Genomic DNA, 22,620 nt, shown 5'->3' with positions numbered 1-22,620 from the left:
AGGGCTGCTAGCTGCTTCCCTAGCGCGAGTGGTAACAGTAATCAGAAAAGCATGGCGGCCGCAGCTACGCCCGGTAGGAGCTATGCTACTCCAGCATACGCGTGGAGTGGAGCCGAGCGGCAACTCGGAAGCACATGCAGAGCAGCGGTGGAGCGAGAGAGGGGGTGGTGACTGGTGAGAGGAGATGCATGGGGACGGGACGGAGGAGGAGGAGACGGCGAGGGGGATCCCCCGGCTCATCAATGGGCAGTTGGATTGCTTCCCGCTGTGCAGGAGACAGACGGCTCCTGTTGGCGTTTATTGTGCCCACCCATCATCTATCGGTGGTGGAGCAGGACCACACGCCCCCAGCAGAACGACTAGCTGCTGCTACGTGTGCTATGTCTATGTGGTGGACGACGATGACAGTTGCCAACTTGTGCTTGCTCCGCCTGTGTGTGTGTGCGCGCGCGCGCGCGAGGGAGAGAAACTGGAGAAGGATCACGACACGACTGCCATGCCATGTCTTCGTCCGTCCCCGAGCGAGCAGGAGGCGACTAGGCGAGACGACACCGCGGGCGGGCAAGGTGCGCTCCACGTCTCGCCGCCGCCGCCCTCGGGCCATCTTGTGTTCCAGGCACGCAACGCCACGTCTCCCTGCTGAACAAATGCGCCAGCAGCCCTCTCCTTCCTAGTTCTCCCCGAACCGTCGCCGCGGGGCCCACGCGCCAGCGGGGCAGCCGGAAACGCCAAGCAGAGGCACACCTGACACCACCACCACCTTTCCCACCCCTGCTCTGCTGGCCCGGCGGGCGACGGCGACCGGAATCGACGGCTCGGTACACGCGTTACGATCGGGACGGAGGGGGTGGGTATCTGTATCCAGCGCCGCCGTCGCCGTCGCCCGCTGGTCCGGCTACAGGGAGCGGATCGGAGGTTCGATTCGATCCCCCCCCCCCCCCTCTGCAACCCGCGCGAGTGTGGGTGAGAGCCTGGCGCTGGCCGCGGGGCTTGGCTCGGCGTCCCGGCCCCGGAACAGTGGGTGCGAGCGCGACGGCTCGGGCGGGGGTCGCTGTCGGGGCACATTGCGCGCTTTGAAACCGGCGTGTCGCGCCCGGCGGAAGACGACGACGACGACGACGCGGCCAGCTGCCTTGTGTGGGTCGGGATCGCCATCGCCAACTAACTGGTGGTTGTTGCTCTTCAAGCCTTCGACGGCGGCTCTTGGCAGTGGACGCCTGCATCCAGCAGGCGCCGTACCCTCGAACTGTACCGCGAGGTTACGGCCTTAAAGTACTCTAGCGATTTTATGAACGTAATCTCTGCAAAAAATGATGGCCTTGTCAAGTCTGCGTAGCTGGGACTAATACACGGCAGCAGGAAAGTAGGGTTGGTAATTTCTGTCTATTTTATTCTCTCTCTCACACACATTTATTTAAGAAAAAAAAGTCTCCTTTTCTTATCTTGCTTTCCCTGGAGCGCCTTCTCGCTAGGGCCACATGTGTATAAGCGCCAGAGATTGCACGCTGACTCACTGCCGCGCGCCTGTGCGTGCTGCTGGTAAAGCCCTCGCAACGGGACAAGGGGCGGTGATTTAGAGCCCTTTAGTTACCAAAAATTTTTTGCCTCATCTTTATACACATGCATGAAGCATTAAATGTAGTTAAAAAATAAAACTAATTGCACAGTTTAGATGTACACGATGAGACGAATCTTTTGAGTCTAATTAGTGCATGATTAACCATAAATGCTACAGTAACCAATATGTGGTAATAATGCGGTCAAAAGCCTCAAAAAATTTGTCTCGCAGTTTCCAAGTGAGTTCTGAAATTAGTTTTTTAAATTAGTACTCAAAAATCGTTCCCAACATCTGATGTGACCTTTGTACCAAAAATTTTCATCTAACTAAACACCCCCTTACCCTACCGTGCCGACAGCCAAGCCTGTCTGCCCCTTGGGGGTGCCAAGTTGCCAACCACCCTGACAGAGCCATGTAACTAATTTTATTTACCGCATAGCGACCGTCAGAGACTTCGGATGCCGAGCAGCATGACGTCACGCAAAAAGAAAAGGAGAAGAAAGGAACTCACGTCGTGCTGCCTCTCCCGTCCGGTCAAAAAGGCTATGGGTCAGTTGCGATCACTGATGACCTCACCCCGAAAAAAAAAGCATTTGACCGCGCGGCAGAAGCGCGCCAGCACAAGTCGTCTGGCAAGCGAACAAAACCAGGGAAATCCATGCCCAAATCACCTCGATTTAATCGTGCCCACATGGTAACAAACAACCGGCACAGGAAGCGAGCTATACAATTCAAACATTTCGTGCAAACAATGAAGCCACGTGTGATTGATCAGATAAAAACTGCTCGATGCATGGGAGTCAATTCAGGAAGGGTCCATCAGCCACATTGTTGGACGCAACGCACCAAACCGCCCCCTGATCAGACCAGCTAGAATCATGCTGAAAATCTCCTCACATTCAGAGCCACCGGACGAACTGCTCCATGCTGGAATACCACCAGCGTAGTACAGAGTACTTGTCAAAACACTAGAGGCATGGTATTTCCCGCATTGGCAGCCCATAAATGAGCTTTCCCAGACACGAGCTGACATGGAAACCAATCGGGCTGCACCCTAGGGGACGCGCCCTCCTACAGCTGCAGAGACACCTGCGCGGGCCGACCTCCATCTGCAGGAGCCAAACAGTGAGCAGAGAGTCAGTCAGGAACAGCTGCCCTACATGCGGAGTAGTGCTTCAGCGAAATAAATTTTCACCTCCCCTTTAAACACATGTATGAAACACTAAATGTAATTAAATAACAAAACTAATTACACAGTTTGGATGTACATGACGAGACGAATCTTTTAAGCCTAATTAGTGCATGATTAGCCATAAGTGCTGCAGTAACCCGCATGTGCTAATGACGCGGTCAAAGGCCTCAAAAGATTCGTCTCGTGGTTTCCAAGTGAGTTCTGAAATTAGTTTTTTAATTAGTGTCCGAAAAGCCCTCCCGACATCTGGTCAAACAATCGATGTGACCTTTGATTCAAAAAATTTCACAAACTAAACACCCCCTAACAGATCCAAGACGGCGCGCAATCATTCCACGACTCATGCAGGCTAGTCGTGCCACTAGGGCGCCACCCCACAAATATCATCACATTGATTGCTAGCGACATTGAATCAAAAGTTGCTGTGATGTTTCTATTGACGGAAAGCTGAGACAGCAAGGGTTGGTCTGCTAATGGCAAGTGTAGATTTCTGAAACAGTGCGTGCGATAATTTGGCAAGCCTTAAATGTGCACGCTAGAGCTTTCGATACGCCTTTACCAAGTGTGAAAAGGCTCGTACCATAAACGTCTGGCGATGGTACGTTTACTGTTCCAGATGACTGCCAAGCTGTTCAGCATTGTCAGAAGCTTTATCAACGCCTGCACGCTGCAAGACAGCAAGAGGAAAGACAAACATGTGTGTATAAATACATTCAGCTGAAATGCTGAATAATCAAAATTCAGAAATGCAGCATCTAAGTAAACGGCAAAACTACGGAATATGTATCGTGGAGGCTGGCATTCTTATGGTTCTGGGAAAAACAGTAAGAGGGTAAAATGATCACAAGATCCATCTTGATTTAACAGGTTCTGATTTCCTCATTAACTCAGTATGGAAACAGCTATATGTAGCTGCAGATATAGCCTTCTAGCTTATGCCCACACGATCAAACCTCCCTTCATAGCGCCTTATAACATAGCCTACGTGGAATGGCAGATCTAACTAAATACTTGGTACTGAAGCGCATGATTAAAATATTTGACAAGTCTACTTTTGCAACAAGCACAAAGCTGAAAACTAACATGATGACTACTGTATGTCCCTTCCATCAGAAGTAGGATAACAACAAAAAATTACTCGTAAGCAGCTAAATCGACTCGAGTACTGTGCAGATTGTAACTTAATACCAAAGAAAGGAAATGACAATAAATCCAGCTGTAAGCAGGGCAACTTAGTTTGTGCATACACACAAGAAGGCAGAACACCCTGAAGAACATTATATTATATGGTACCGTTGTTGAAATAGATTAGAAATGACAGTCTGAAACTGTTTGCAGCTAGTGTTGAGGTTAAGTTAAATATGAATAAAAAAAATGAGAAATCACATTTACCATCCGTTTGCTGATGTATGGTTTTATCTCCAAGGATAACTCATGGTTGCTCTTCATGTCATGAAGTTTGTGGTTCTTCTCAAAATCTTTCCTCGATTCCTTTCTGGTCCCAGATTGCCAGACACCACCAAAATTAGGTAGCCAACTAGAATCAGATGTTTCTGGAACAATTTCTCCTCGCTTCTCCATTTCCATTTCAGCTCTTCTTCTTTCTGCCCATGCAGCACCAACACGCTTTGGGTTGAGTTTCCTCGATTTTCCTTTCCCAGGAGGACCACGGCTTCTGAGTAACAAATTATTCGGATCATGCTCATTAGCTTTTAACCAAGGAGGAGGAGCACCAGTGTGCACATTTGCTCTTGGGCCTATATAGAAATGATGTTGTTTCAGAATTCTCAGAAGGGCAAAAAAATAATTTAAAAAGATCACCCCCACAGGTGCCAGGAAAGACTTGTGTTGGTCAAAAATTACAACACAAGAATATAAAAGCAAATGCATCCCATACCAATGCTCAAATTTCCTCCAGGGTGACTTTGTTGGACCTGCGGAGGTAAAATCTGTGTATCAAACAAGCACGCCAATTATGCATACATGCAGAATAAACGAGAGAGAGAGAGAGAGGGAGAGAGAGAGAGAGAGAGAGAGAGAGAGAGAGAGAGAGAGAGAGAGAGCATTAGACACATGTACTTCTGTATCAAAAATTGCATGCACAGTATGTTTTTCTTAATATCTGAGAACTTCTAAGAATTAACAAAAAAACTTTAATTTGTAGAAGCATATGATCATTCTGTTTAAACTACAAAACCACAACCCAGTGCATGTTTTGCTAACATAATGACAGCATTTACAATGGCCACATGTGGAACATGAATATAGTGGACCAACTACGGATCATATAGCCAATCCATGGGCCAATGGAGATTGTAACCTGTTACTTGGGAAGGTAAAAAGATGTTTTCAAATATGGGGAACAGTGCAAGAAAATAAACAAGGCAACAAGTTCAAACAGAAATGAAAAAGCATTTGTGTGCTGTTCTCCAATACTGTATGTGATTTTGTGAAGAAAAATATAAACTACACACCTAAAATCCAATAATGTGGTTATGTGAAAAAAAAAGTACACACTAAAATGGTAACTAACTGACCTAAATGAAACCAAAAACAGAAAATAAACATAAATTAGATGCTAAGTAATTTACTAAAACTGCTTCAAATTCTGTGACAAATTCCCTTTGTTTAGCTTTCCTGCCATTGAGGTTCAATATACCTTAATGGTGCAAGCTCCTGCGGTACAACATTTAAGAAGCATACCTTTCTTTTGTGTAGTGAAAATGTGAAATGCATATTATCAATTGCTAACAGTATTTCGAATATCAGAGCCATGATAATATTGAAGCATCACATCATTGATTGTCATTTTTTTCACTGGATTTGTGCTACTTGTTGCATTGACAAGTGCGTGCGCACTTGGTACAGACTTACATGTGCATCACAAGAAATCAACGGGCCTGATCCATTTCCAAGGATAGTAGATTGATGACCTACAAAAGGAAATAAAATTATCCAAGTACGAACCAAGAAATATAATCACAGAAAATAGAAGCAATGGTGGTGGTAAAGTAATTTGACGCTTGTTCTTACCTTTCATTTCAGGTCCAGTACTGTGAAAACAGTTTGTAGACAGCACAGCCTGCTGTTCATGTGTTCTGGCCGATCCCCAAGGTGTGATGGGTACTCCAACAGTTCCATATGGAGCAGAATAAGAAACACTTGCAGAAGCAACAGCTGCATGACACGCTGTACTAATAGGGTGGTATGCCCCATTGGTAGGAATTTGTAAAGGCATAACAACATAAGATGAAGTATTACTAAAAGATGGGATATTGGTTTCTGCACAACTATCCAAATTATCACAGGTAGATTCATTTTGGATATCTTTCATTGGCCCACGGGACGGTCCAATCAGCCCTTCAGTCTCCATCTTTGCTCCTTTGCCCAAGGATTCACAGCCTTTCTCCCACTGAAATTACAAAATCATGACGGATCAGCATAGCACACACTTGAGCATCTCATTATGTCAAGTCAGCTCACAAACAAATACAATCAACGGCATACCTAGATAGACCCTCTTACATAACTAGACTGAAAAATGTATTTCATGTTACCCATTAACAGAGGAAGGGGCAATGAAAACAAATGACACACCTTAGCAAGCTCATCCTCTGAAATCCTAAGCGAATCCACCTGATCCCGCCCTCCCCCATGCTTCCGCAAGAAATCCTTCACACCCTTCAGGTGCTCACCACTTGCCAGATGGTAAATCGCACTGCTACTGTAATGGAAGAGAGCTGAAGTTAATTCCGCCCCTAGAAATCCTTTGTCTACAGTGCGCGGAAAACCTTTATCTACAGTGCTCAGGAAACCTAATTACGCATCCAACGCCCGCCGTACTGAACCCCTTATCCTACGGTACGATGGTTCAGCCAACTAGTGCCCAATTGCATGTTCTATCGGGCAATTCCACGCTGCAATTGGAACCAGCTAGCACCTGTAAATCCAAACCAAAACCCTAGGTGTACGGGGACGAGGAGTAGGTAGCGAGTACCAGGCGGAGCGGTCGTCGAGATCGACGAGATCGGTGGAGCAGAATGGGCACCAGAGGCGGGGCTGCGGCGGCTGGGAAGAGGGGGAGCCCTGGAGAAGGGCGCGGCGGAGGTCGGATAGCTTGGACCGGAAGCGGGTGAGCGTGGCGCCGAGTTTGTCCCGGTGCTTGCTGCCGTAGCGGTGGCGCCGGCCCAGGTCGTGGTGGTGGCGGCACAGGTCGCAGTACTCGAGCTCGGCGGCGGGCGGCTTCTTCGCCGGCTTCGGCGGCATCGCGGAGTCGCGGCGGCTCCCGCGTTTGTGCGCGAGAATGTTTGGGTTCCAGACGACGGACGGGCGGAGAGGCCGTACCAAACCGGGCTCGGCTTGGCACACGTAGATTCGGCGCGCAAACAAGTGATTGTTTTTCTGGCGTAAAAAAAAGGTGATTATTTTTCTTTCCCAGAGCACCGTTCAAATTTCATGTGAATCTGAACAGAATCTATTTGCGCAAACAAGTTAGGACAAGGATCTTTGTTTCAGTGCCGTGTGTGCTCATGAGTAATGAACGCACCTCTGCCCGAAAACGTTCGCGAGCCTGTAAACTATGGATTGATGCAATAAGCTGGGCATGGTTCTCTATAAACTCTGCACCAATGGAGTAAAAAGCTGTAGCCATGAACGGCCGGTACAAAGCAGAGGATGAAGTCGTATTGTTTACCCGATATACTAGCAAAACATATGCGAAGGAGCTAAGAATCCGCGGTGAAATTCTCCGGTAAAAGAAACCGGGGTGACTGGGCTAAGCAAGGGTAGTAGGAAGATTCTGTTCCAAGATCCAAACGTACCTTTGGCACCCAATCCACCACAACCCCAGCAACCAGGGACCCGGCCTACAATCCCATTAACTCCAGCCTCCAGAGGCGTGACCACCGCGCCGGCAATAACTGGGGTGCAGCCAACGGATCCCCCAAACGATTGAAATGAATCAATCATTCACGCACAACCGTAGCTCGAGCAGTTAGCGCAGGTGTACCGCAACATAAGCACATGGGACGAAATTAAGGCTTGATCATGATCCATGGAGACCACCTACCGATCATCGGACATCAATGCTACTGCGCAGGAAAGGAGAGGAGGGCATGGGTATCCAAGCCCGGTCCCCTCCGGAAACTTTCACAATACGGCAGGCAGGCAAGACTGCGAGCCGAGCCCTGTCCGCGTGAACAGTGCCCCCGTGGAAAGGCTTGTCGAAAAAGGAAAAGTCCAGTTGCGGACTTGCGGTGCGATGTTAAATAGATCCAACAAACAAAAGCGGCCTCGACCAACCAAAGAGGATCTCCAACAATGTGTGACCACATCTCATTTATAAGTTCCAGCGGCGTGTTTGTCGCTGTCAGCCTCATCAGGAATAGCCAGGTCACAGTGGAACATAACTCAACGTGGGCACTGAACTTGCTGGGGTGCTCTGTCTATCTGCACTGGTTTAAGCACCTGAACTTGGGATCTGAACTTCTACGCCTGAACGACGGTGTACCCGGACCAGAGGAACAAAAAAAACTCTCTACCTTGCGAAACATAGGGACTGGAATCTACAATCTGCCGTGAGTGCTGTAGTTGTCTATCTGCACAAGGGCCTGAACTCGGATATGTACTTCTTCGCCTGAACTACGAGGTTAGCTGAGCGCGTTACTTCCACAGTTCCACCCCACTCACTGGGCCTGAGGCTTTTGGCGCTTGACATGCTGTAGTATCGGCTCCTTCACCTGCAGCATTTTCATGGGGAGTTACAGTTCAGTGTTCATGCTGTAGCAGTGATGTGGGGTACAAGATGAACGTGTTGATCTTGATAGGATTGAATTATGTGTGACGTGAGTTCATTTCAGAGAATAAATGCTAAGTTTACCATGCTAGCCTTCCTGGATCGCTTGTCCTGGGTAGATTGCATCTGACTACCAACAGTAAGGGACCTTTTGATTTTCTGTCCAAGCACTCCACTCTCCAGGGAACAAACAGGCACAGCCAGCTGCAAGAAAGTTTCAGACATACATTCAACTCAATGTTTGGGATAACCATTGCTTTAGATTGTAACATTTTACTGGAGACCAGGCTGTGGATGTACCTCACGAGCACTTGTTGGAGTCCTGCTAGGATCCTTATTCATTACCGAAGCTTCTTGCCCGCTCTGCATGGACACATTCTGCTGCAACTCTGGTAGCTCCCGGGTACGTGTAAGATCAGATCCGATTGAGTGGAGGCAACCCATTGTGGAGCCATCTCTCATTTCATGGACTGTGAAAAGAGAATTTGGATGTTTGAACAACACGATATCACTACAGCAATGCAAAATTCATCATCAAAGTAGTGTGGAGATGCAGATTTCCTTTAGCACTTACCTTTCAGAAGTTCTTTGCGCTCAGACTCAGCATGCTCTGCGTTGGTGTCAATGGCCTGCATAATGTAACATATATTGATGACTAGTTCATGAACATGACTGTTTGGTAGAATAATGTTGCAAGGTGTTGGAGCTGCTAGTGATATGAAAATCTTATTAGAGAATATAAATGATATGTTACCATCTGTTCGCCATCATTGCCTTCCAGTATCTTTTTTATCTCAAGGAGCTTTCTGTTACTGGATTCGGAGTGAATGACTGCTTTGCCTACAGCATATCAGGTATTGCAAGTACAAATTAGACAACAGCAGATGGGTATCTAAGTATGATAGCATGGTAGCACGGTAGCATCACAAATTAGACAACTGTTTTCATTTAATTACTCCCTTCATTCCAAATCATAGGTTGTTTTGACTTTCTAAATGCATAGTTTTACTATGTATCTAGACATAATGTATATCTAGGTGCATAACTTTTGCTATGTACCTAGAAAAGCCAAAACGCCCTATAATTGGGATGGAGGGAGTAATTTACTGTCAGTACATTGCATCTGAAAGCTGGGACTACAAAATGACAAGATCGGGCATCCTGAGACATTAGCTTTTAGCAAATCAGAATGCAACACTAAAAATATGACCCAGTACTATAGCCCATCCAAACAGCCACAATTCTTATAGTATGTATCCCTCCAAACAGGCCCCAAGTTTCATAAACAAGTATTAGTTTAGACAATATCCTCTTCTGACACAACACACATCCTACCTCAATGAAATTCGTTCAGAAATTCTGCAAATGATGCAAGTAACTGTGCAATGCACCAAGTAATTATTTGAATTACAGTTGTCCTTTGAAGAAATGGGACTAAAGTAATCTATTGATCATTATTAATTCATGAGTTCCAATGTCCTGTAACTCAAGTTACTTCCAACACGGCCTGTTGGACTACTAATTCAACAACAAACAACATACTCCCTTCGTCCCAAAGTATTAGTCATTTTGGTTTTTCTAAATACATAGATTTTGCTATCCACCTAGACATAATATATCTCTCTAGATGCATAACAAAAACTATGCACCTAGAAAAGCAAAAACAACTAATAATTTGAGATAGAGGGAGTAATAGACAAACACCTGGAGATATACTAGAAAGTAATAAGGCGTTTCAGACTTGCTGTATATAGCTTCAACTAATTACCCAGTCTTCGGTTGGCTGAATTCTTCACATATCCATCTTGCACCATTTTGTCGATCAACTTTCGGACTGTATTCTGGTTGGCTTCCCCATCCAGCTTTCCTTGAAGTTTGGCTATTGTCACATAATCCATGGGAAGTGCATGATATAATGCCTGAAAATATAATGTTGTATCAGAATTCAGCAGGTGGCAAGTGGCATAGATAAGCAAAACTAGGTAACGAATGTTCACCTTCATATATATCAAATCATCATTGTTCTGTTTGGTTCCTTCAGTTGGTGATACATTTTGCATGATGACCTCCTTCTTTACATGAGGTGTTTTAGGATCAACAGTCTGAAATGTGAAAAATTTCAATATCTTGTTAGTAAAAATAGTATTTGCAAAAGCTAGAAATAAAGTATAGCATATGATAAACAATGCACTTCATTAGGTTGACCTGGTTGATAGTATAACCATCTTTGCTTGCCCTGGATAGTACACCATCTTTAAGTAGCCTCTCCATGATATCTGAAAAGCCAACCATTAGTCTAGTAATTTAAGACTTCAATGGGAGTAAAGAAGGAATGCCTGGTTTTATTTCCTGCAAACACAACCCTTTTCCTGCATTACCTTCAACCATTTCCTGCAAAATATCAACACAAGGTTGTCAAAAGCAGGCCATACAACTCGTGTACTGTGTATGAAGACATGGGTTGATTTACATGCGCTGTACCACAACAAGTTTGTCACTTGCTTATAAATATAGCACAGAAAACGAGCAATATACAGAACAGCAGCAAATTACCATGGATATGTCAGGGAAGTTAGAAAGGACATCTGAAACATAAATGCTTCCAGTTTCTTTTGAGCATATCCACTCTTTTACTTGGGTTGTTAGCTCTTCCTCATGAGCAGCATCTTGAGTATCATCTGCAAGAGCAAATATGCATGCAACAACTACTGTGAAACATATCAAACTCAGAAGTGACTAAGACTTTTTTTAATAAAAGTGCCTAAGACATACAAATACACTACTAGATTAACAAAATCTGGCTTTGTAAGTAGTGACGAATAAATCTATGCACTGGCACATGAAGCTGCCAAACCAAATATACCTTCTGAAATAGTACCAGTACTCTGACCTTTGCATTTTCCATCTGCTAGAAAAAACTGTATTAATTCCAGAAACAACAAATGGCAAGAAAAAAAGGAGTGGGGGGGGGGTTCAGTTGAAGAAATACTTACCATTAGGAGCTACAACGTAACGATCTGCCTCAGATGGACGAACCTAATACAATCAAAGATTATGTTAAACAAAACTTAATATGGAACAGAAGTTAGAGAGATGGGTGCTTTGAGTCCTTATGTTAGTAACACACTAGATAGCTATTTAAGGCCATTGCAAAAATAAATATATCGTCATGATTCACCTCAGTATCAGAAAAGTCACCATCTTGATCTGACTCATTATCCACACTCATGCCATCATCTCCACTGTTAACATTGTTGTCGTCACATGGATCAAGGATACTCTTAACCTGCACAAAAGGAAAAACTGTGAGAAATGTCATCTTTAATTCCAAGTAAAAAGTCAAAGACCTGCTGTCTCATTTTCCTTTACCTTCAAAGCTAACACAAGGTGCTTGCTATTGACATTCCCCACTTCCATCTTCAAGGGGTTTTTATTCCATATATTAATAGCTTCATTTTCAGCACAACCCTTGAAGAAAGGAGGCTCATAATCCTCAGGCTGACAATATGGAGAATAAACAGTGTTCACTTCAACAAACAAATTCATGAAGACGAACCGAATTTATTTCCTTATATATTAAGATCAAAAGAACAAGGTTCTCTGCTGTGGCCAAATGAATAAACTCACTGTGACGTCATCATAGTACAGCAGCTTCATTAGAATGGTTCGCTGAATACAAACAGACCACAGTTTCAGGTAAGCATAATATATTGCAAGTTTGCAAACAAATTACGTAAGCATAATATATTGCACGTTTGTAAACAAATTACAGGATGTGAGAAGGTACCTCCTCTGGCATTGGGTCCAAGGTCCTCATAAGTGAAACCAGTGTTCTGATCATCTTACAGGCAGAGCTCCTGAATGGATACCATGGCCATGTCAGGTTATGATCATCATAGATTACAATGCCAATTTCCCACTCGACAGGCACATTGGTTAAACAACCAGAATACCATAATTGATATTACAGGATGTATTAAAGCACCACAAGGATGATGACCTCAAACCTTCACTGCTAGAATTCTTTAGGGAAAGTCAAAAAAACCTAAAACAATGTACGGTCCCAGTTCCACATGAATTGAATTGGTATAATCTACTCAAGTTTTGGAAGAACTGTGTACTTCTAGCATAGCCAACAGATAGGGGACCATGAAATGAAATCATAATACTAAATTGTTTCAAATCATAATAATCTTAATGCAACAATCATAATAATCTGAGCACAAGAAAATCAGCATCCAATGTAAGAAAGTACCTCATCTGATCAGGAGTTACTTCTGAAGCATTTGAAGTAAACGTAGTGCTACCCTTTTTGCTCCCTGTGCGACTCATGTTCATTGCAACTTCCTCAGTACTGGTGTTGGGGTAGCTAAATGAAACTGAGGAAACATCGGCACGCAATAAGCAAAGGTGTGAGACATTATCCCCAATCAAACCTGATATGCGATTACATGGGCAAAACTTACAGGCATACTCCTCAATCATGGGGCCTTCCTCCTCACAGATGCAAAAGAGAAGGGTCTTGAGATATTTCTTTTGCAGCGCATCATAGACACCTAAAGTTTGATTCCAAAGTTGATCATATAAACGAATCAGGACAAATGGACAATAGTGTGACACATACAAGTTCTGTTCCAAAACCAAATGCTCTAGAATACATAAAAGTACATTGATATTATTAATTCATTATTTGCTCATGTACCTAAGAAAAATAATGGTCAGGAATGTGTGTATCATGTAAATGTCCAGAACAAGTAAAATGCAAAGACTTTTCTAGAAGTAAACAAGACAGGTGGTAATCGTTACATAGTAGTCACTGAATGAGATCAGGGTATGTTTCACCTTTCTCCATCCAATCAATCAGCCTCCTCGACTCGGCATCCATCGGCATCAGCTTCTTAATCTTCATCTCTGCAGCAATAAAAGGGTGTTTGAGGTAAAAAAATATTGACATCAGCTGTTGATTTTGGATATAGATGCTGGTTTGAAGTTATTGCCAATTCAGACCTAGTGCTGGAACCGACTTATCACTGAAGTATTTTTCATGGAATAGGCCTCTGATGTAGCTGATGTTGTATATGGCAATCCGAAGCAAATTCCTTGTCTGTTGGATAAAAGTAACTTGACTGTTATCAGAAATATCTATACAGAAAAAGTCTATGTTATGATTTCCCACACCAGATGATTGTTAAGACCCATCAGCTCATAGAAAGAAAACATAAAATGGACAATGTTCACCAAAAGAACACATTATCTTTTAGCAGTATAACACAGATTGAGAGACAAACAACATATTTATTTTTTTCAAACAGACATGTATACCATTAAACAATTCTCAAGTATATACAAAAGTGATTTAATGCACTGACTCCTTTACTACGAATGGTGTTTCAATGACTCAGATCATTGTGCAACTGCAGCTAATAGCATCACACATCCAGAATGCTATACAAAACGAGATCCGGCCATATAAAGGAAAACGTTCCGGGCAAAATGTAACTAATCCCATATACCAAAAAGGTATAGGTGAACATAAACAAGAGTAATCTAAATGGAAATAAACCACACAGCATTTTCAAGTAAATAAGGTAGCAAATTTCTATACCAAACCAAGCATCACCAAACTAGGGAATTACTAATACAGCAGTTGTTGTGCATATTAGTCATGATCTGATTGCCAAAACCATACTCTGCTGTAGTACAATGAAGAATTGATATTACTGGAGCAAGCTAGGAAAGGCTTAATAAGCTCATATATTCCCATGGTTACGCCATACAATTTAAACTCCTTAGTGCAGCAAAATGCAACAACCAATTAGAAACCGAGGAAGAAGAGTTTAATGATACCAAAACTAATTCAGAAATATGTACTGCTTGGTTTGAACCCAAAGTAGAACCAAATTAAAATATGTACTGCTAGAAACACGAGCATTGGCACTGTCAAACTCAAATTCAAATAAAAGCAGTGTTGCTGTTGAAGGCATATTTGGACATAAATGCATGTCCATTCCACGCATAACTGCGCAAGCAGCAGTAAGAAGAGGAAAAGGCTACTAACCAAGCCTGCTCCTTAAAATCACAGAAATGAACCATGATGGGAAACTAAATCAGCAGAACCTGAGCGTGTATTCAATTGGGTGACAATTTTTGGAGGCTCCTAAATCCTAATGAATGATTTGCGGTGCCTACAAGTGCTAATTTCTTTTAAAAAATGAGACAATGAGAAAATACGGTATGCAAATCAATCTGATAGGAACGTACATATATGTATTGGGGCCTGATGAAGTCTAAACGCAACAGGTATGTACTTCCTAGCAACCGAGTCTAAGACGATTTACTGGCTCCCAATGCTGAGAGTCGACGAAATTAACCATAAAAGTAGAAAAAAAAACACCACCACCATGTGTCAGTTCAGGAGCTAGCAGTCCAAAACTGCAGAAATCAGACCACAAACAAGTAGGGGTTCCGCATTAGCTTTGGACAAAATCGAGGCATTCGAGGGGGGACCTAGTAGAGAACCCTCTCCGGAGCGCTGCTTCCAAATCAGTGGAGGAATTCGAACAAGCAAGCAGCGTGAAAGACACCTACAAATCCATGTGTGCAGTGCAGTAACCAAGCAATATATGTGAACAGACAAAATTATCCGCACATTAGAGATTGCTTCGCGGAGAACAAGTGCCCAAACGCAATTTAATCGATCTAGAAGCTACTAAAGCGTGCTACGAACCGACCGAATTACAACTATTGAAATCAGAAATTAGCAGAGACCAGAGAGACCCCAAAACCCCACTTCTCAAGCACCAAGTGCGCTAGAATATGCACGCAAAACGGGTAAATGTGAGACCAAATCCACCAAAACCCTCCGCGAATGCATATAAACTCGACACGCGAGCACGAGTGATGCTCGAATCGACCCCAATTTGGACCAGCAAGGAGCAAGCCCACGACGAAACCCTCGTGCAAACGCCGGCCGAAATCTCAGGAGAAAAACTCAACCCAACAACAACGATTCGATTGGCGGGAGCCGCCTGAACCCACTCGAATCGCACGGAATTGAAGCGGAGAAGGGCGAGGAAATGGGGAGGAGACTTACTAGAAGTAGCGAATCCTGCTCCGTGATCTCCGCCTCCTTCGTCTTCTGAGCCATCACCTGCATAGGAGAGGCGCAACCACGATCAGGGCGCACACAAGCTACGAGGGCAGGATGCGAAGCACGTAGTGGATTGAGAGCTCACCATCTCGCCGGGTCTGAGTTGCGTGCGCGGCGCGCCTGTGCGCTGGGGGAGAGGGACTGGGGTAGGAAGGCCTAAATGGCAAGGGGTTTGATTTGAGGGGGTACTTATAGAGGAGCCGTGCTAATGGGTGCCGCAAGCGTGGAGAGCCGTGTATGAGAAGCCAAGCCAGGAAGGGGGTGCTAATGAGTGTCCTTTTCGTTTTTGAAATTTGAATTCTGTATGTCTGTGGCGACCTGGCGGGATTTTCTTAATTCTCGTTTGATTCCACTGCACCAACGGAAGGCCTTTGTTAACTCAACTGCGTCAATGTATAAATGGGATCATAAGATGTTGGGTTAGCACATTTTATCCATAAGACGTTAGGTTAGCTCATTTGATCCATCGATTGAGGCCCCCTATTTGAACGGACATAAAATCAGATAAAGTAATAGGAATTTCGGAGGATTCAAATCCTACAAGAAATTTTCCTATAAGAGCCTTTCCTTTGTGTCCAATCTGGTAATGTTCTTTTCTTTGTGTCTTAGGAATCTTGTGTTCTTCTTGGGTTTTGGAATTTTGTAGGATTTTTTTTTGAGATTACACTACTACAGAACAGGCCTTTATTCCAGGCCATTTGTCTCGTTTGCCTTTGGGCCCGGAACAATAGGTGGCTTTTGTCCCGGGTCCAACGGTTAGCCGGGCCAGCGGGGGGACAGGGGCCTTTTTGTCCCGGTTGGAGGTACCAACCCGGACAAAAGGTCCCTCTTTTGTCCCGGTTGGTGGCTCCACCCGGGACAAAAGGCCCAACCCTTTTTATCCCAGTTGGTAACACCAATCCGGACAAAATGCCCCTCCACGTGACAGTTCAAAAGAAAGTTATTCTATACTGAGTCACATGTACTAGTTCGGTGAGTTGGCAAGAAAACCATGCACTAGACAGGAGGTCTTGGGATCGAATTCCGCAGGGTGCAAAAAAAAATTTAGCGTGTGGGACATTTTGTCCCGGAAGGCGAATCCCGGTTCCAAAACCGGGACAAATGGCTGTTTTTGTAGTAGTGTTACACAGTATAACTCAGACACTCACGACGTACGCATACTCACACCCCCTATGAACACACGTACGCAAACCCTACCCCTATGGGCATCTTCGAAGACTGAGCCGGCAAATCCTCGAGATTGACGAAGTCACCACAGGCGCCTCGCTGTCGACGGGAATATCGCCTACCACTTAATGCATAATGCTGTTAAATCCCAGAATATTCGCTCCCATAGGGAGTCGAACCCAGGACCTCAGGTGCTACTGAGGCTCTTGTAACCATTAGGCTACAGACCCTTTCGCCAATTCTGTAAGATTTTCAATTGCATATGCATTCATTTATTATATTTTTTTCAACGAAAAAAATTGCGCGCTATTTCGATGCTATAGCAGCGCTATAGCGGCACAAAGCAACTGGCACGATGTAATTGCTCATTTTTGCCCTATGCGCGCTAAAGCGCCGTACGTTTAGCGCAAAAGCACCGCTAACCAGCCGCTATTGTTTCGCCTTGCCAGTATGAATATCATGTGGTTATGTTTCTGGTTTGGCTATTTGCTACTTTGCGCTTATGATTGTTATGGTGGTCTGGTGGATGTTATCAGTTATGAGTTATGACATGAGTTATCAGATGAGGCATTGAGTGATTGAGGATTGATAGATTTTTATGTTTTCTGTATTTGTAAACAAATAGCGCGCTATAGCGTGCAAATAGCGGCGTTATAGCGTGTATAATCAGCTAACGCTACTGCGTTTAGCTGCCGCTATAGCGCCAATAGCGTCTAGGACAGCCTCACGCTAAATTTGATAGCGCGCGATTTAAAATATTGTATTTTTTTATTCCTATTTTTTTGAATCATGCGGTCCAAAGGGGTCATGAAGAATATGCATAGCTAATTCTAGCTACTCACACCTTCCAAATCTCATGTACTTGAAAATGGAGGGAATTGCATGTGACGTTCAAGTTCATGTGAGTCAAACTAGGTGTTGAGGTTTTAGAATTTCTCCGATGAGAGATTCTGGGCTTCCGGTCTTCAAAGAAGTTGATGTCCCATTCTATCATGAGACCATGATGTCACTTTTCCCATCAAACCGATACGATTTGTCTAAAAAATGAAGACGATACATGAAAGAATAAATTGTACAGTCCATTGTAAAGTTCCTCACATGCTACATAGGTGATGGCATATTTGGCTTAAGATCTTTTTCCTCATGTTGGAAATTTTGAAAATGCCTTGATGTAATGTCGTGGACGCGACGTAATTAATTCCTTTCCTTGGCGCTATCTTGGCACAAGTATTTGTTGCTTCTTGTCCTTTTATAAAATATAAGGGTAGGGGCAGTGTAGTACGTGGTTGGGAAATCTAAAAAGTATTTCAAACTTGGTTTGCTATTTGACGTTTCAAATTGTTCAAATAAATCATCAATCTCTCTTTTGTTTTCAAGCCCCCAAACGTACATATGCCTAGTGAGTCGGTAAAGATGTAGAAAACCATCCATCTCGTAACTAGTTTGACAAGTATGTAATTAAGATAAGAACAAAAAAAATAGTTTAGTACCTAGAACCCTTTTTATCTCTTCTTTAGTCATATTGAACAATGGGCAACATGGGCATTTCCTACCTTGATTCTGATCATCGTTCCAACTTCCAATCAACTCAGGGACAATTTTCAACTTAATTAAGGAAAATAGAGATTTAAAAATGAACAGTTTGAAAATTTTAGTAGCCTACGAAACTAACGTATTATCGTACATATTAATCAAACTATCTTGATGCTTGGAACGCAGAATTTACAGGAAACGATGATATAATCAATCCCCGCGTGAAACACACGTGGCCGCGCCGTTCCAGCTGCAACTGTTCTCAAGTGCGGGTACGATCTGTTCCTAATAATGTCCTCCCCTCCTATCGTTCCTAATAATGTCCTCCCCTCCTAATAATGTCCTCCCCTCCTACTGTTCTCAAGTGCGAGTACGATCTGGCCGCGCCGTTCCAGCTGCAACTGTTGGAGGAGTAGCCCAGCGGGCGGTGCGCCGCGCACACCAGCCACGGCCCACGGCTGGTTGCTTCCGGTCCGCCGACGCGAAGCACGTTCCAGGACCGCGGGCTGCTCCGACCCCAGCTGCCAGTCGTGCTCCATGTCGCCGACGCAGAACCGGAACATGCCGCGTACTAGAGCTTGCCACGGTTCTCCGCCGGCACGCCGCACTCGCAGCGGAAGTCGTTGCCGGTGTAGAACCCCCCTTGTCGTGGTACGTCCTCTCGTGATTTCCGCTGCATACGCTCATCTATCTTTATTAAAAGGGCCGGCACGTCCGCTGCACTTATATTAGATACTAGTAGTTTATAGATCAGGGCAGTCATCGCTTGATTAATATTTTACCAGCTCATCCTTACCTGTGTGTTTAAACTTGCACATTGCAACAATGCGAGCTGCAACCACATTATGCAAACCAAAACAAACACTATGTGTCCTGTCGTCAACTACTCATCAACTAATATAAGCACTATGCACTGTGCGGTAAAGTTATCGTTGGGTTCTAGGAATGCAGATTATGCTGTTGTGGACAAATGCACTTGCATCCTAGATATGTTCTTTTACAAACCGACCATTGGCATTAGCTGGCCAAATCCATTACTGTAACTCCACGAATGGGAAAGTTCACATGACTCGTGCTTATACATACATTCTACAATAGCATTTCGCGAAAAGGAAAACACTCTACAGTAGCAGAGAACGTTTTTATTTCTCGCTGAACGGATTTCCTTTGAATAAAATTTCAAAATGGTTTCAATTTTTTTGTGGCAAAAAATTGTTTTTCTTTTTACAAACACGCGGAGAACGAAATTTGCTTTGGGCTGGAACTGTATCTGGACAAAGAAATCCAATCCGACTCGGCCCACAGCCCACAAAAGGCCCTTAACGAGCTCGGGTTACTGGGACGCAAGACAGAGCGCAAGGCGGCGTCCACTTCTCTTCGCGTTCCGTGTTCCAACTCCGGCGACTCCCACCTCCACCCGAGACCCGAGCGGCCAGTCTACTCCGGCCACCGCGATGTCGAGGCGCGGCGACTGGGTCTACGAGAACAACGGCGGGTAGGCTCCCTCTAGCCTCCGTTTCCCTTCCTCCGCTCGTCTGCAGGTCGTATCCTGTGCTCTCTGACGAGAGTCTTTTTTTGGTTCTGCAGGACGTGCGTGGCCATCGCCGGCGCCGACTACTGCGTCGTCGCGGCCGACACCCGCCTCTCGGTCGGATACAGCATCCTCACGCGCGACCACTCCAAGATCTGCGACTTGTGAGCCCCCGAACCCAGTCGCGTACCTCGATCTACCTTTGGGCTTTAGGGTTTGTGGATTGGGGGACTCGTGTAGTGTGGAGTCATATTGTTAGGTGGGAAGGCTTGATCCGTAGCAGGAATTGGTGCTGCCGCCGGTTGATTTAGCTAGGGTTTGCTTTTGAGGATTGAGGCTGAAATTAGGGGAAAATACCTTACTTCTCGTCAGGATTTTTGTTCTGCCTGCTCGTTTTTCGTTAATTGCTAGTTAGCTAGGTGAGCTCTCTGTAAATGACAGTGGTTGACGGGCTTGCTACTGTGGAGTGATCTATAGCATCAATTTTACGTATCTTAAATAATTCTCAGTATGTATGTGGTTAATTCTTCCTAGTGTAAGCTTGCTTTAAGTTCCTGCGTTTGCTTTCGGCTTTTACATTGATAGTAAATAGATTGTCTATAACAGTATGTTAAAAACTGGTTGCTGCATCAGAAGGAAAACATTACTTTCTAGGAGTATCTGTTGGTTCTGGTAGACTGACAATTCATTAAGATATATCACGTAGGGAAGGGACATATAAGCATAGAATTTATGTTTACTCTCATATTGGTCGTATTGCTGGAATCTTTCTGTTTTGCCCCCTCAAGAACAATGAGCTTCGACTTTGTCACCACTTAAACCACAAAGTTTTTTCATCTTGTTGGGTTGTCTTATGTGGCTTTCTGTTAACATATGTTTCTAACATGAAAGGCAAAGTCTACTTGAGTTTTGTATAATTTGTTTTAAACTTTTTGGAATGGTTTGATTTGATAGCTGTTTTTTCCTTAGATGTATCACACCCAAGTTGTCAGAGCGGGATAATAATTTGCAACTACATATGGGTTTCTGTTGAGCTGTTTTTGTATTGGTTCTGATGTTCTTATGGCTTACAAATGATCATTAATGAAGGCTGGTACTTCTTTTGTTGTGCTCAGTTCTGGTGTGGATTTGTTAGACCACAATTTTAGTGGTGCAAAATAACCTTCTGATGGCTAGTTGCTGATTCTTTTGCCCTATAATTGAGAGTTTGCTATGCATTTTTTTTTTGCATGAATACCCATAGACACACAACCAAGACCTTCATTAAGGATTGTCAGTGTCGCTGCTATATCATTCTGTTTTGTTTACCAGTAGTATTGTCCTTATTGGTTGAGGTTCCTCATTGTCTTTTGTGCATCTCTGTCACAAGATGGTTATGGGGCAGCACCTTTTATGCTATATTTATTTATGGTTGAGCATGCTGCTCACTCTTAATGGCCCAAAATTAAACATTCGTTGGTATGTATGTAGGGCTGACAAATGTGTACTAGCATCCTCTGGCTTTCAAGGTGATATTAAGGCTCTGCACAAGCACCTAGCTGCCAGAGAATTGGTAAAGTTTACAAATCAAAACTATATTAACTTCTAAGTTGTTTTCATTCAATCTTTTGCTTTGTTGATATCAAGCACTTTTCTGATATCCTCAGCAGCACTGATGTGAGATTGTTTTTCATTTGTCTGTATAGCTGTACCAACACCAGCACAACAAAAGGATGAGCTGTCCTGCTATGGCACAGCTGCTATCCAATAGCCTGTACTACAAGCGGTTCTTCCCGTATTATGCCTTCAATGTGCTTGGTGGGCTTGACAATGAGGGTGGGAGTTGTTGATTTGCCTTCCTTCATTTCTTTGTTTGCATGCTGTTTGAGTGCTCATTAAGCATGTCCTTCACTTGCACAGGGAAAGGATGTGTTTTCACCTATGACGCTGTTGGTTCCTATGAGAGGACCGGTTACGGTGCTCAGGGGACAGGATCTAGTTTGATCATGCCAGTCTTGGATAATCAACTTAAATCACCGAGCCCTCTATTACTCCCGGCCAGAGTAAGCCTTGCATTATATATCTTTCTTATGTTTCTTTCAGATGTTATCGACTGTTTCTGTTCAAACCTATCTGACCAAATTTGCACTCACACAAGTAAACAGTGACTAGAAAATTTGAACAATCGCTCCAGAGAACCTAAGGATCTTCTCAATGTATGCAGGATGCTGTCACACCTTTGTCGGAGTCAGAAGCCGTCGATCTTGTTAAGGATGTGTTTGCATCTGCAACTGAGAGAGACATCTACACTGTAAGTAGCATTCGCCCAGTTGCTAAATTGCATGTTTGTCTCTTCATTGTATCTACTATGCTAACCCACAAATATGCAAAATATGCAGGGAGACAAGCTGGAGATCGTAGTCATTAACAAAGCCGGGACAAAGCGTGAGTACATCGAGCTGAGGAAGGACTAAGCTGACGCTTCGGCTGTGCCGGAGCTGCTTTATGCCTCCAACGTGTTCCCAAGTCTGGGGATTTATGTCTAAAGCTGCTGTTTCTTAATTGAAAGACTCGTTTGTTTGCAATCTGGCTGTACCAGGATTCAGTGAGCTTTTTCTTTGTTGAAACAAATTGCTTGGATACTGAAGAGATATTCATTGGCAAGGCTATATGGTTGGAGAGCCCTACATATATCCGTTGCGCTATCTTCTTCACG

At 44.1% G+C, this 22,620-nt stretch overlaps 2 protein-coding genes across 2 annotated transcripts; one reads left to right on the top strand and one right to left on the bottom strand.

Annotated features, from left to right (window-relative positions):
* Nucleotides 1-2,211: 2,211 nt before the first annotated feature.
* LOC120695794 (meiosis-specific protein PAIR2-like) lies at nucleotides 2,212-15,895 on the bottom strand. The gene is made up of 30 exons (XM_039979028.1): nucleotides 15,780-15,895; nucleotides 15,638-15,694; nucleotides 13,552-13,648; nucleotides 13,387-13,455; nucleotides 13,011-13,100; nucleotides 12,800-12,923; nucleotides 12,332-12,401; nucleotides 12,172-12,213; nucleotides 11,914-12,042; nucleotides 11,723-11,830; nucleotides 11,538-11,580; nucleotides 11,408-11,449; nucleotides 11,098-11,222; nucleotides 10,923-10,935; nucleotides 10,750-10,820; nucleotides 10,542-10,646; nucleotides 10,313-10,463; nucleotides 9,299-9,384; nucleotides 9,119-9,173; nucleotides 8,845-9,014; nucleotides 8,629-8,748; nucleotides 8,466-8,488; nucleotides 6,748-6,939; nucleotides 6,348-6,474; nucleotides 5,784-6,162; nucleotides 5,625-5,683; nucleotides 4,648-4,699; nucleotides 4,143-4,507; nucleotides 3,331-3,417; nucleotides 2,212-2,667 (listed from the first exon to the last, which is right to left on the bottom strand). Exons 1-29 carry the CDS (start codon nucleotides 15,780-15,782, stop codon nucleotides 3,355-3,357), a joined length of 3,030 nt encoding a protein of 1,009 aa, XP_039834962.1. The 5' UTR covers nucleotides 15,783-15,895; the 3' UTR covers nucleotides 2,212-2,667; nucleotides 3,331-3,354.
* A 3,815-nt stretch (nucleotides 15,896-19,710) lies between these two features.
* Nucleotides 19,711-22,593, top strand: LOC120695793 (proteasome subunit beta type-1-like). Its single transcript, XM_039979027.1, has 7 exons — nucleotides 19,711-19,889; nucleotides 19,982-20,089; nucleotides 21,396-21,477; nucleotides 21,611-21,740; nucleotides 21,825-21,967; nucleotides 22,129-22,215; nucleotides 22,304-22,593. The coding sequence occupies exons 1-7, from the start codon at nucleotides 19,849-19,851 to the stop codon at nucleotides 22,376-22,378; spliced, it is 666 nt and encodes a 221-aa protein (XP_039834961.1). The 5' UTR covers nucleotides 19,711-19,848; the 3' UTR covers nucleotides 22,379-22,593.
* Nucleotides 22,594-22,620: the final 27 nt, after the last annotated feature.

This window comes from Panicum virgatum, chromosome 2K (genome assembly GCF_016808335.1).
Source record: "Panicum virgatum strain AP13 chromosome 2K, P.virgatum_v5, whole genome shotgun sequence".
Taxonomy (NCBI): Eukaryota; Viridiplantae; Streptophyta; class Magnoliopsida; order Poales; family Poaceae; genus Panicum; species Panicum virgatum.
This window is presented reverse-complemented; position numbering and strand designations above follow the sequence as displayed.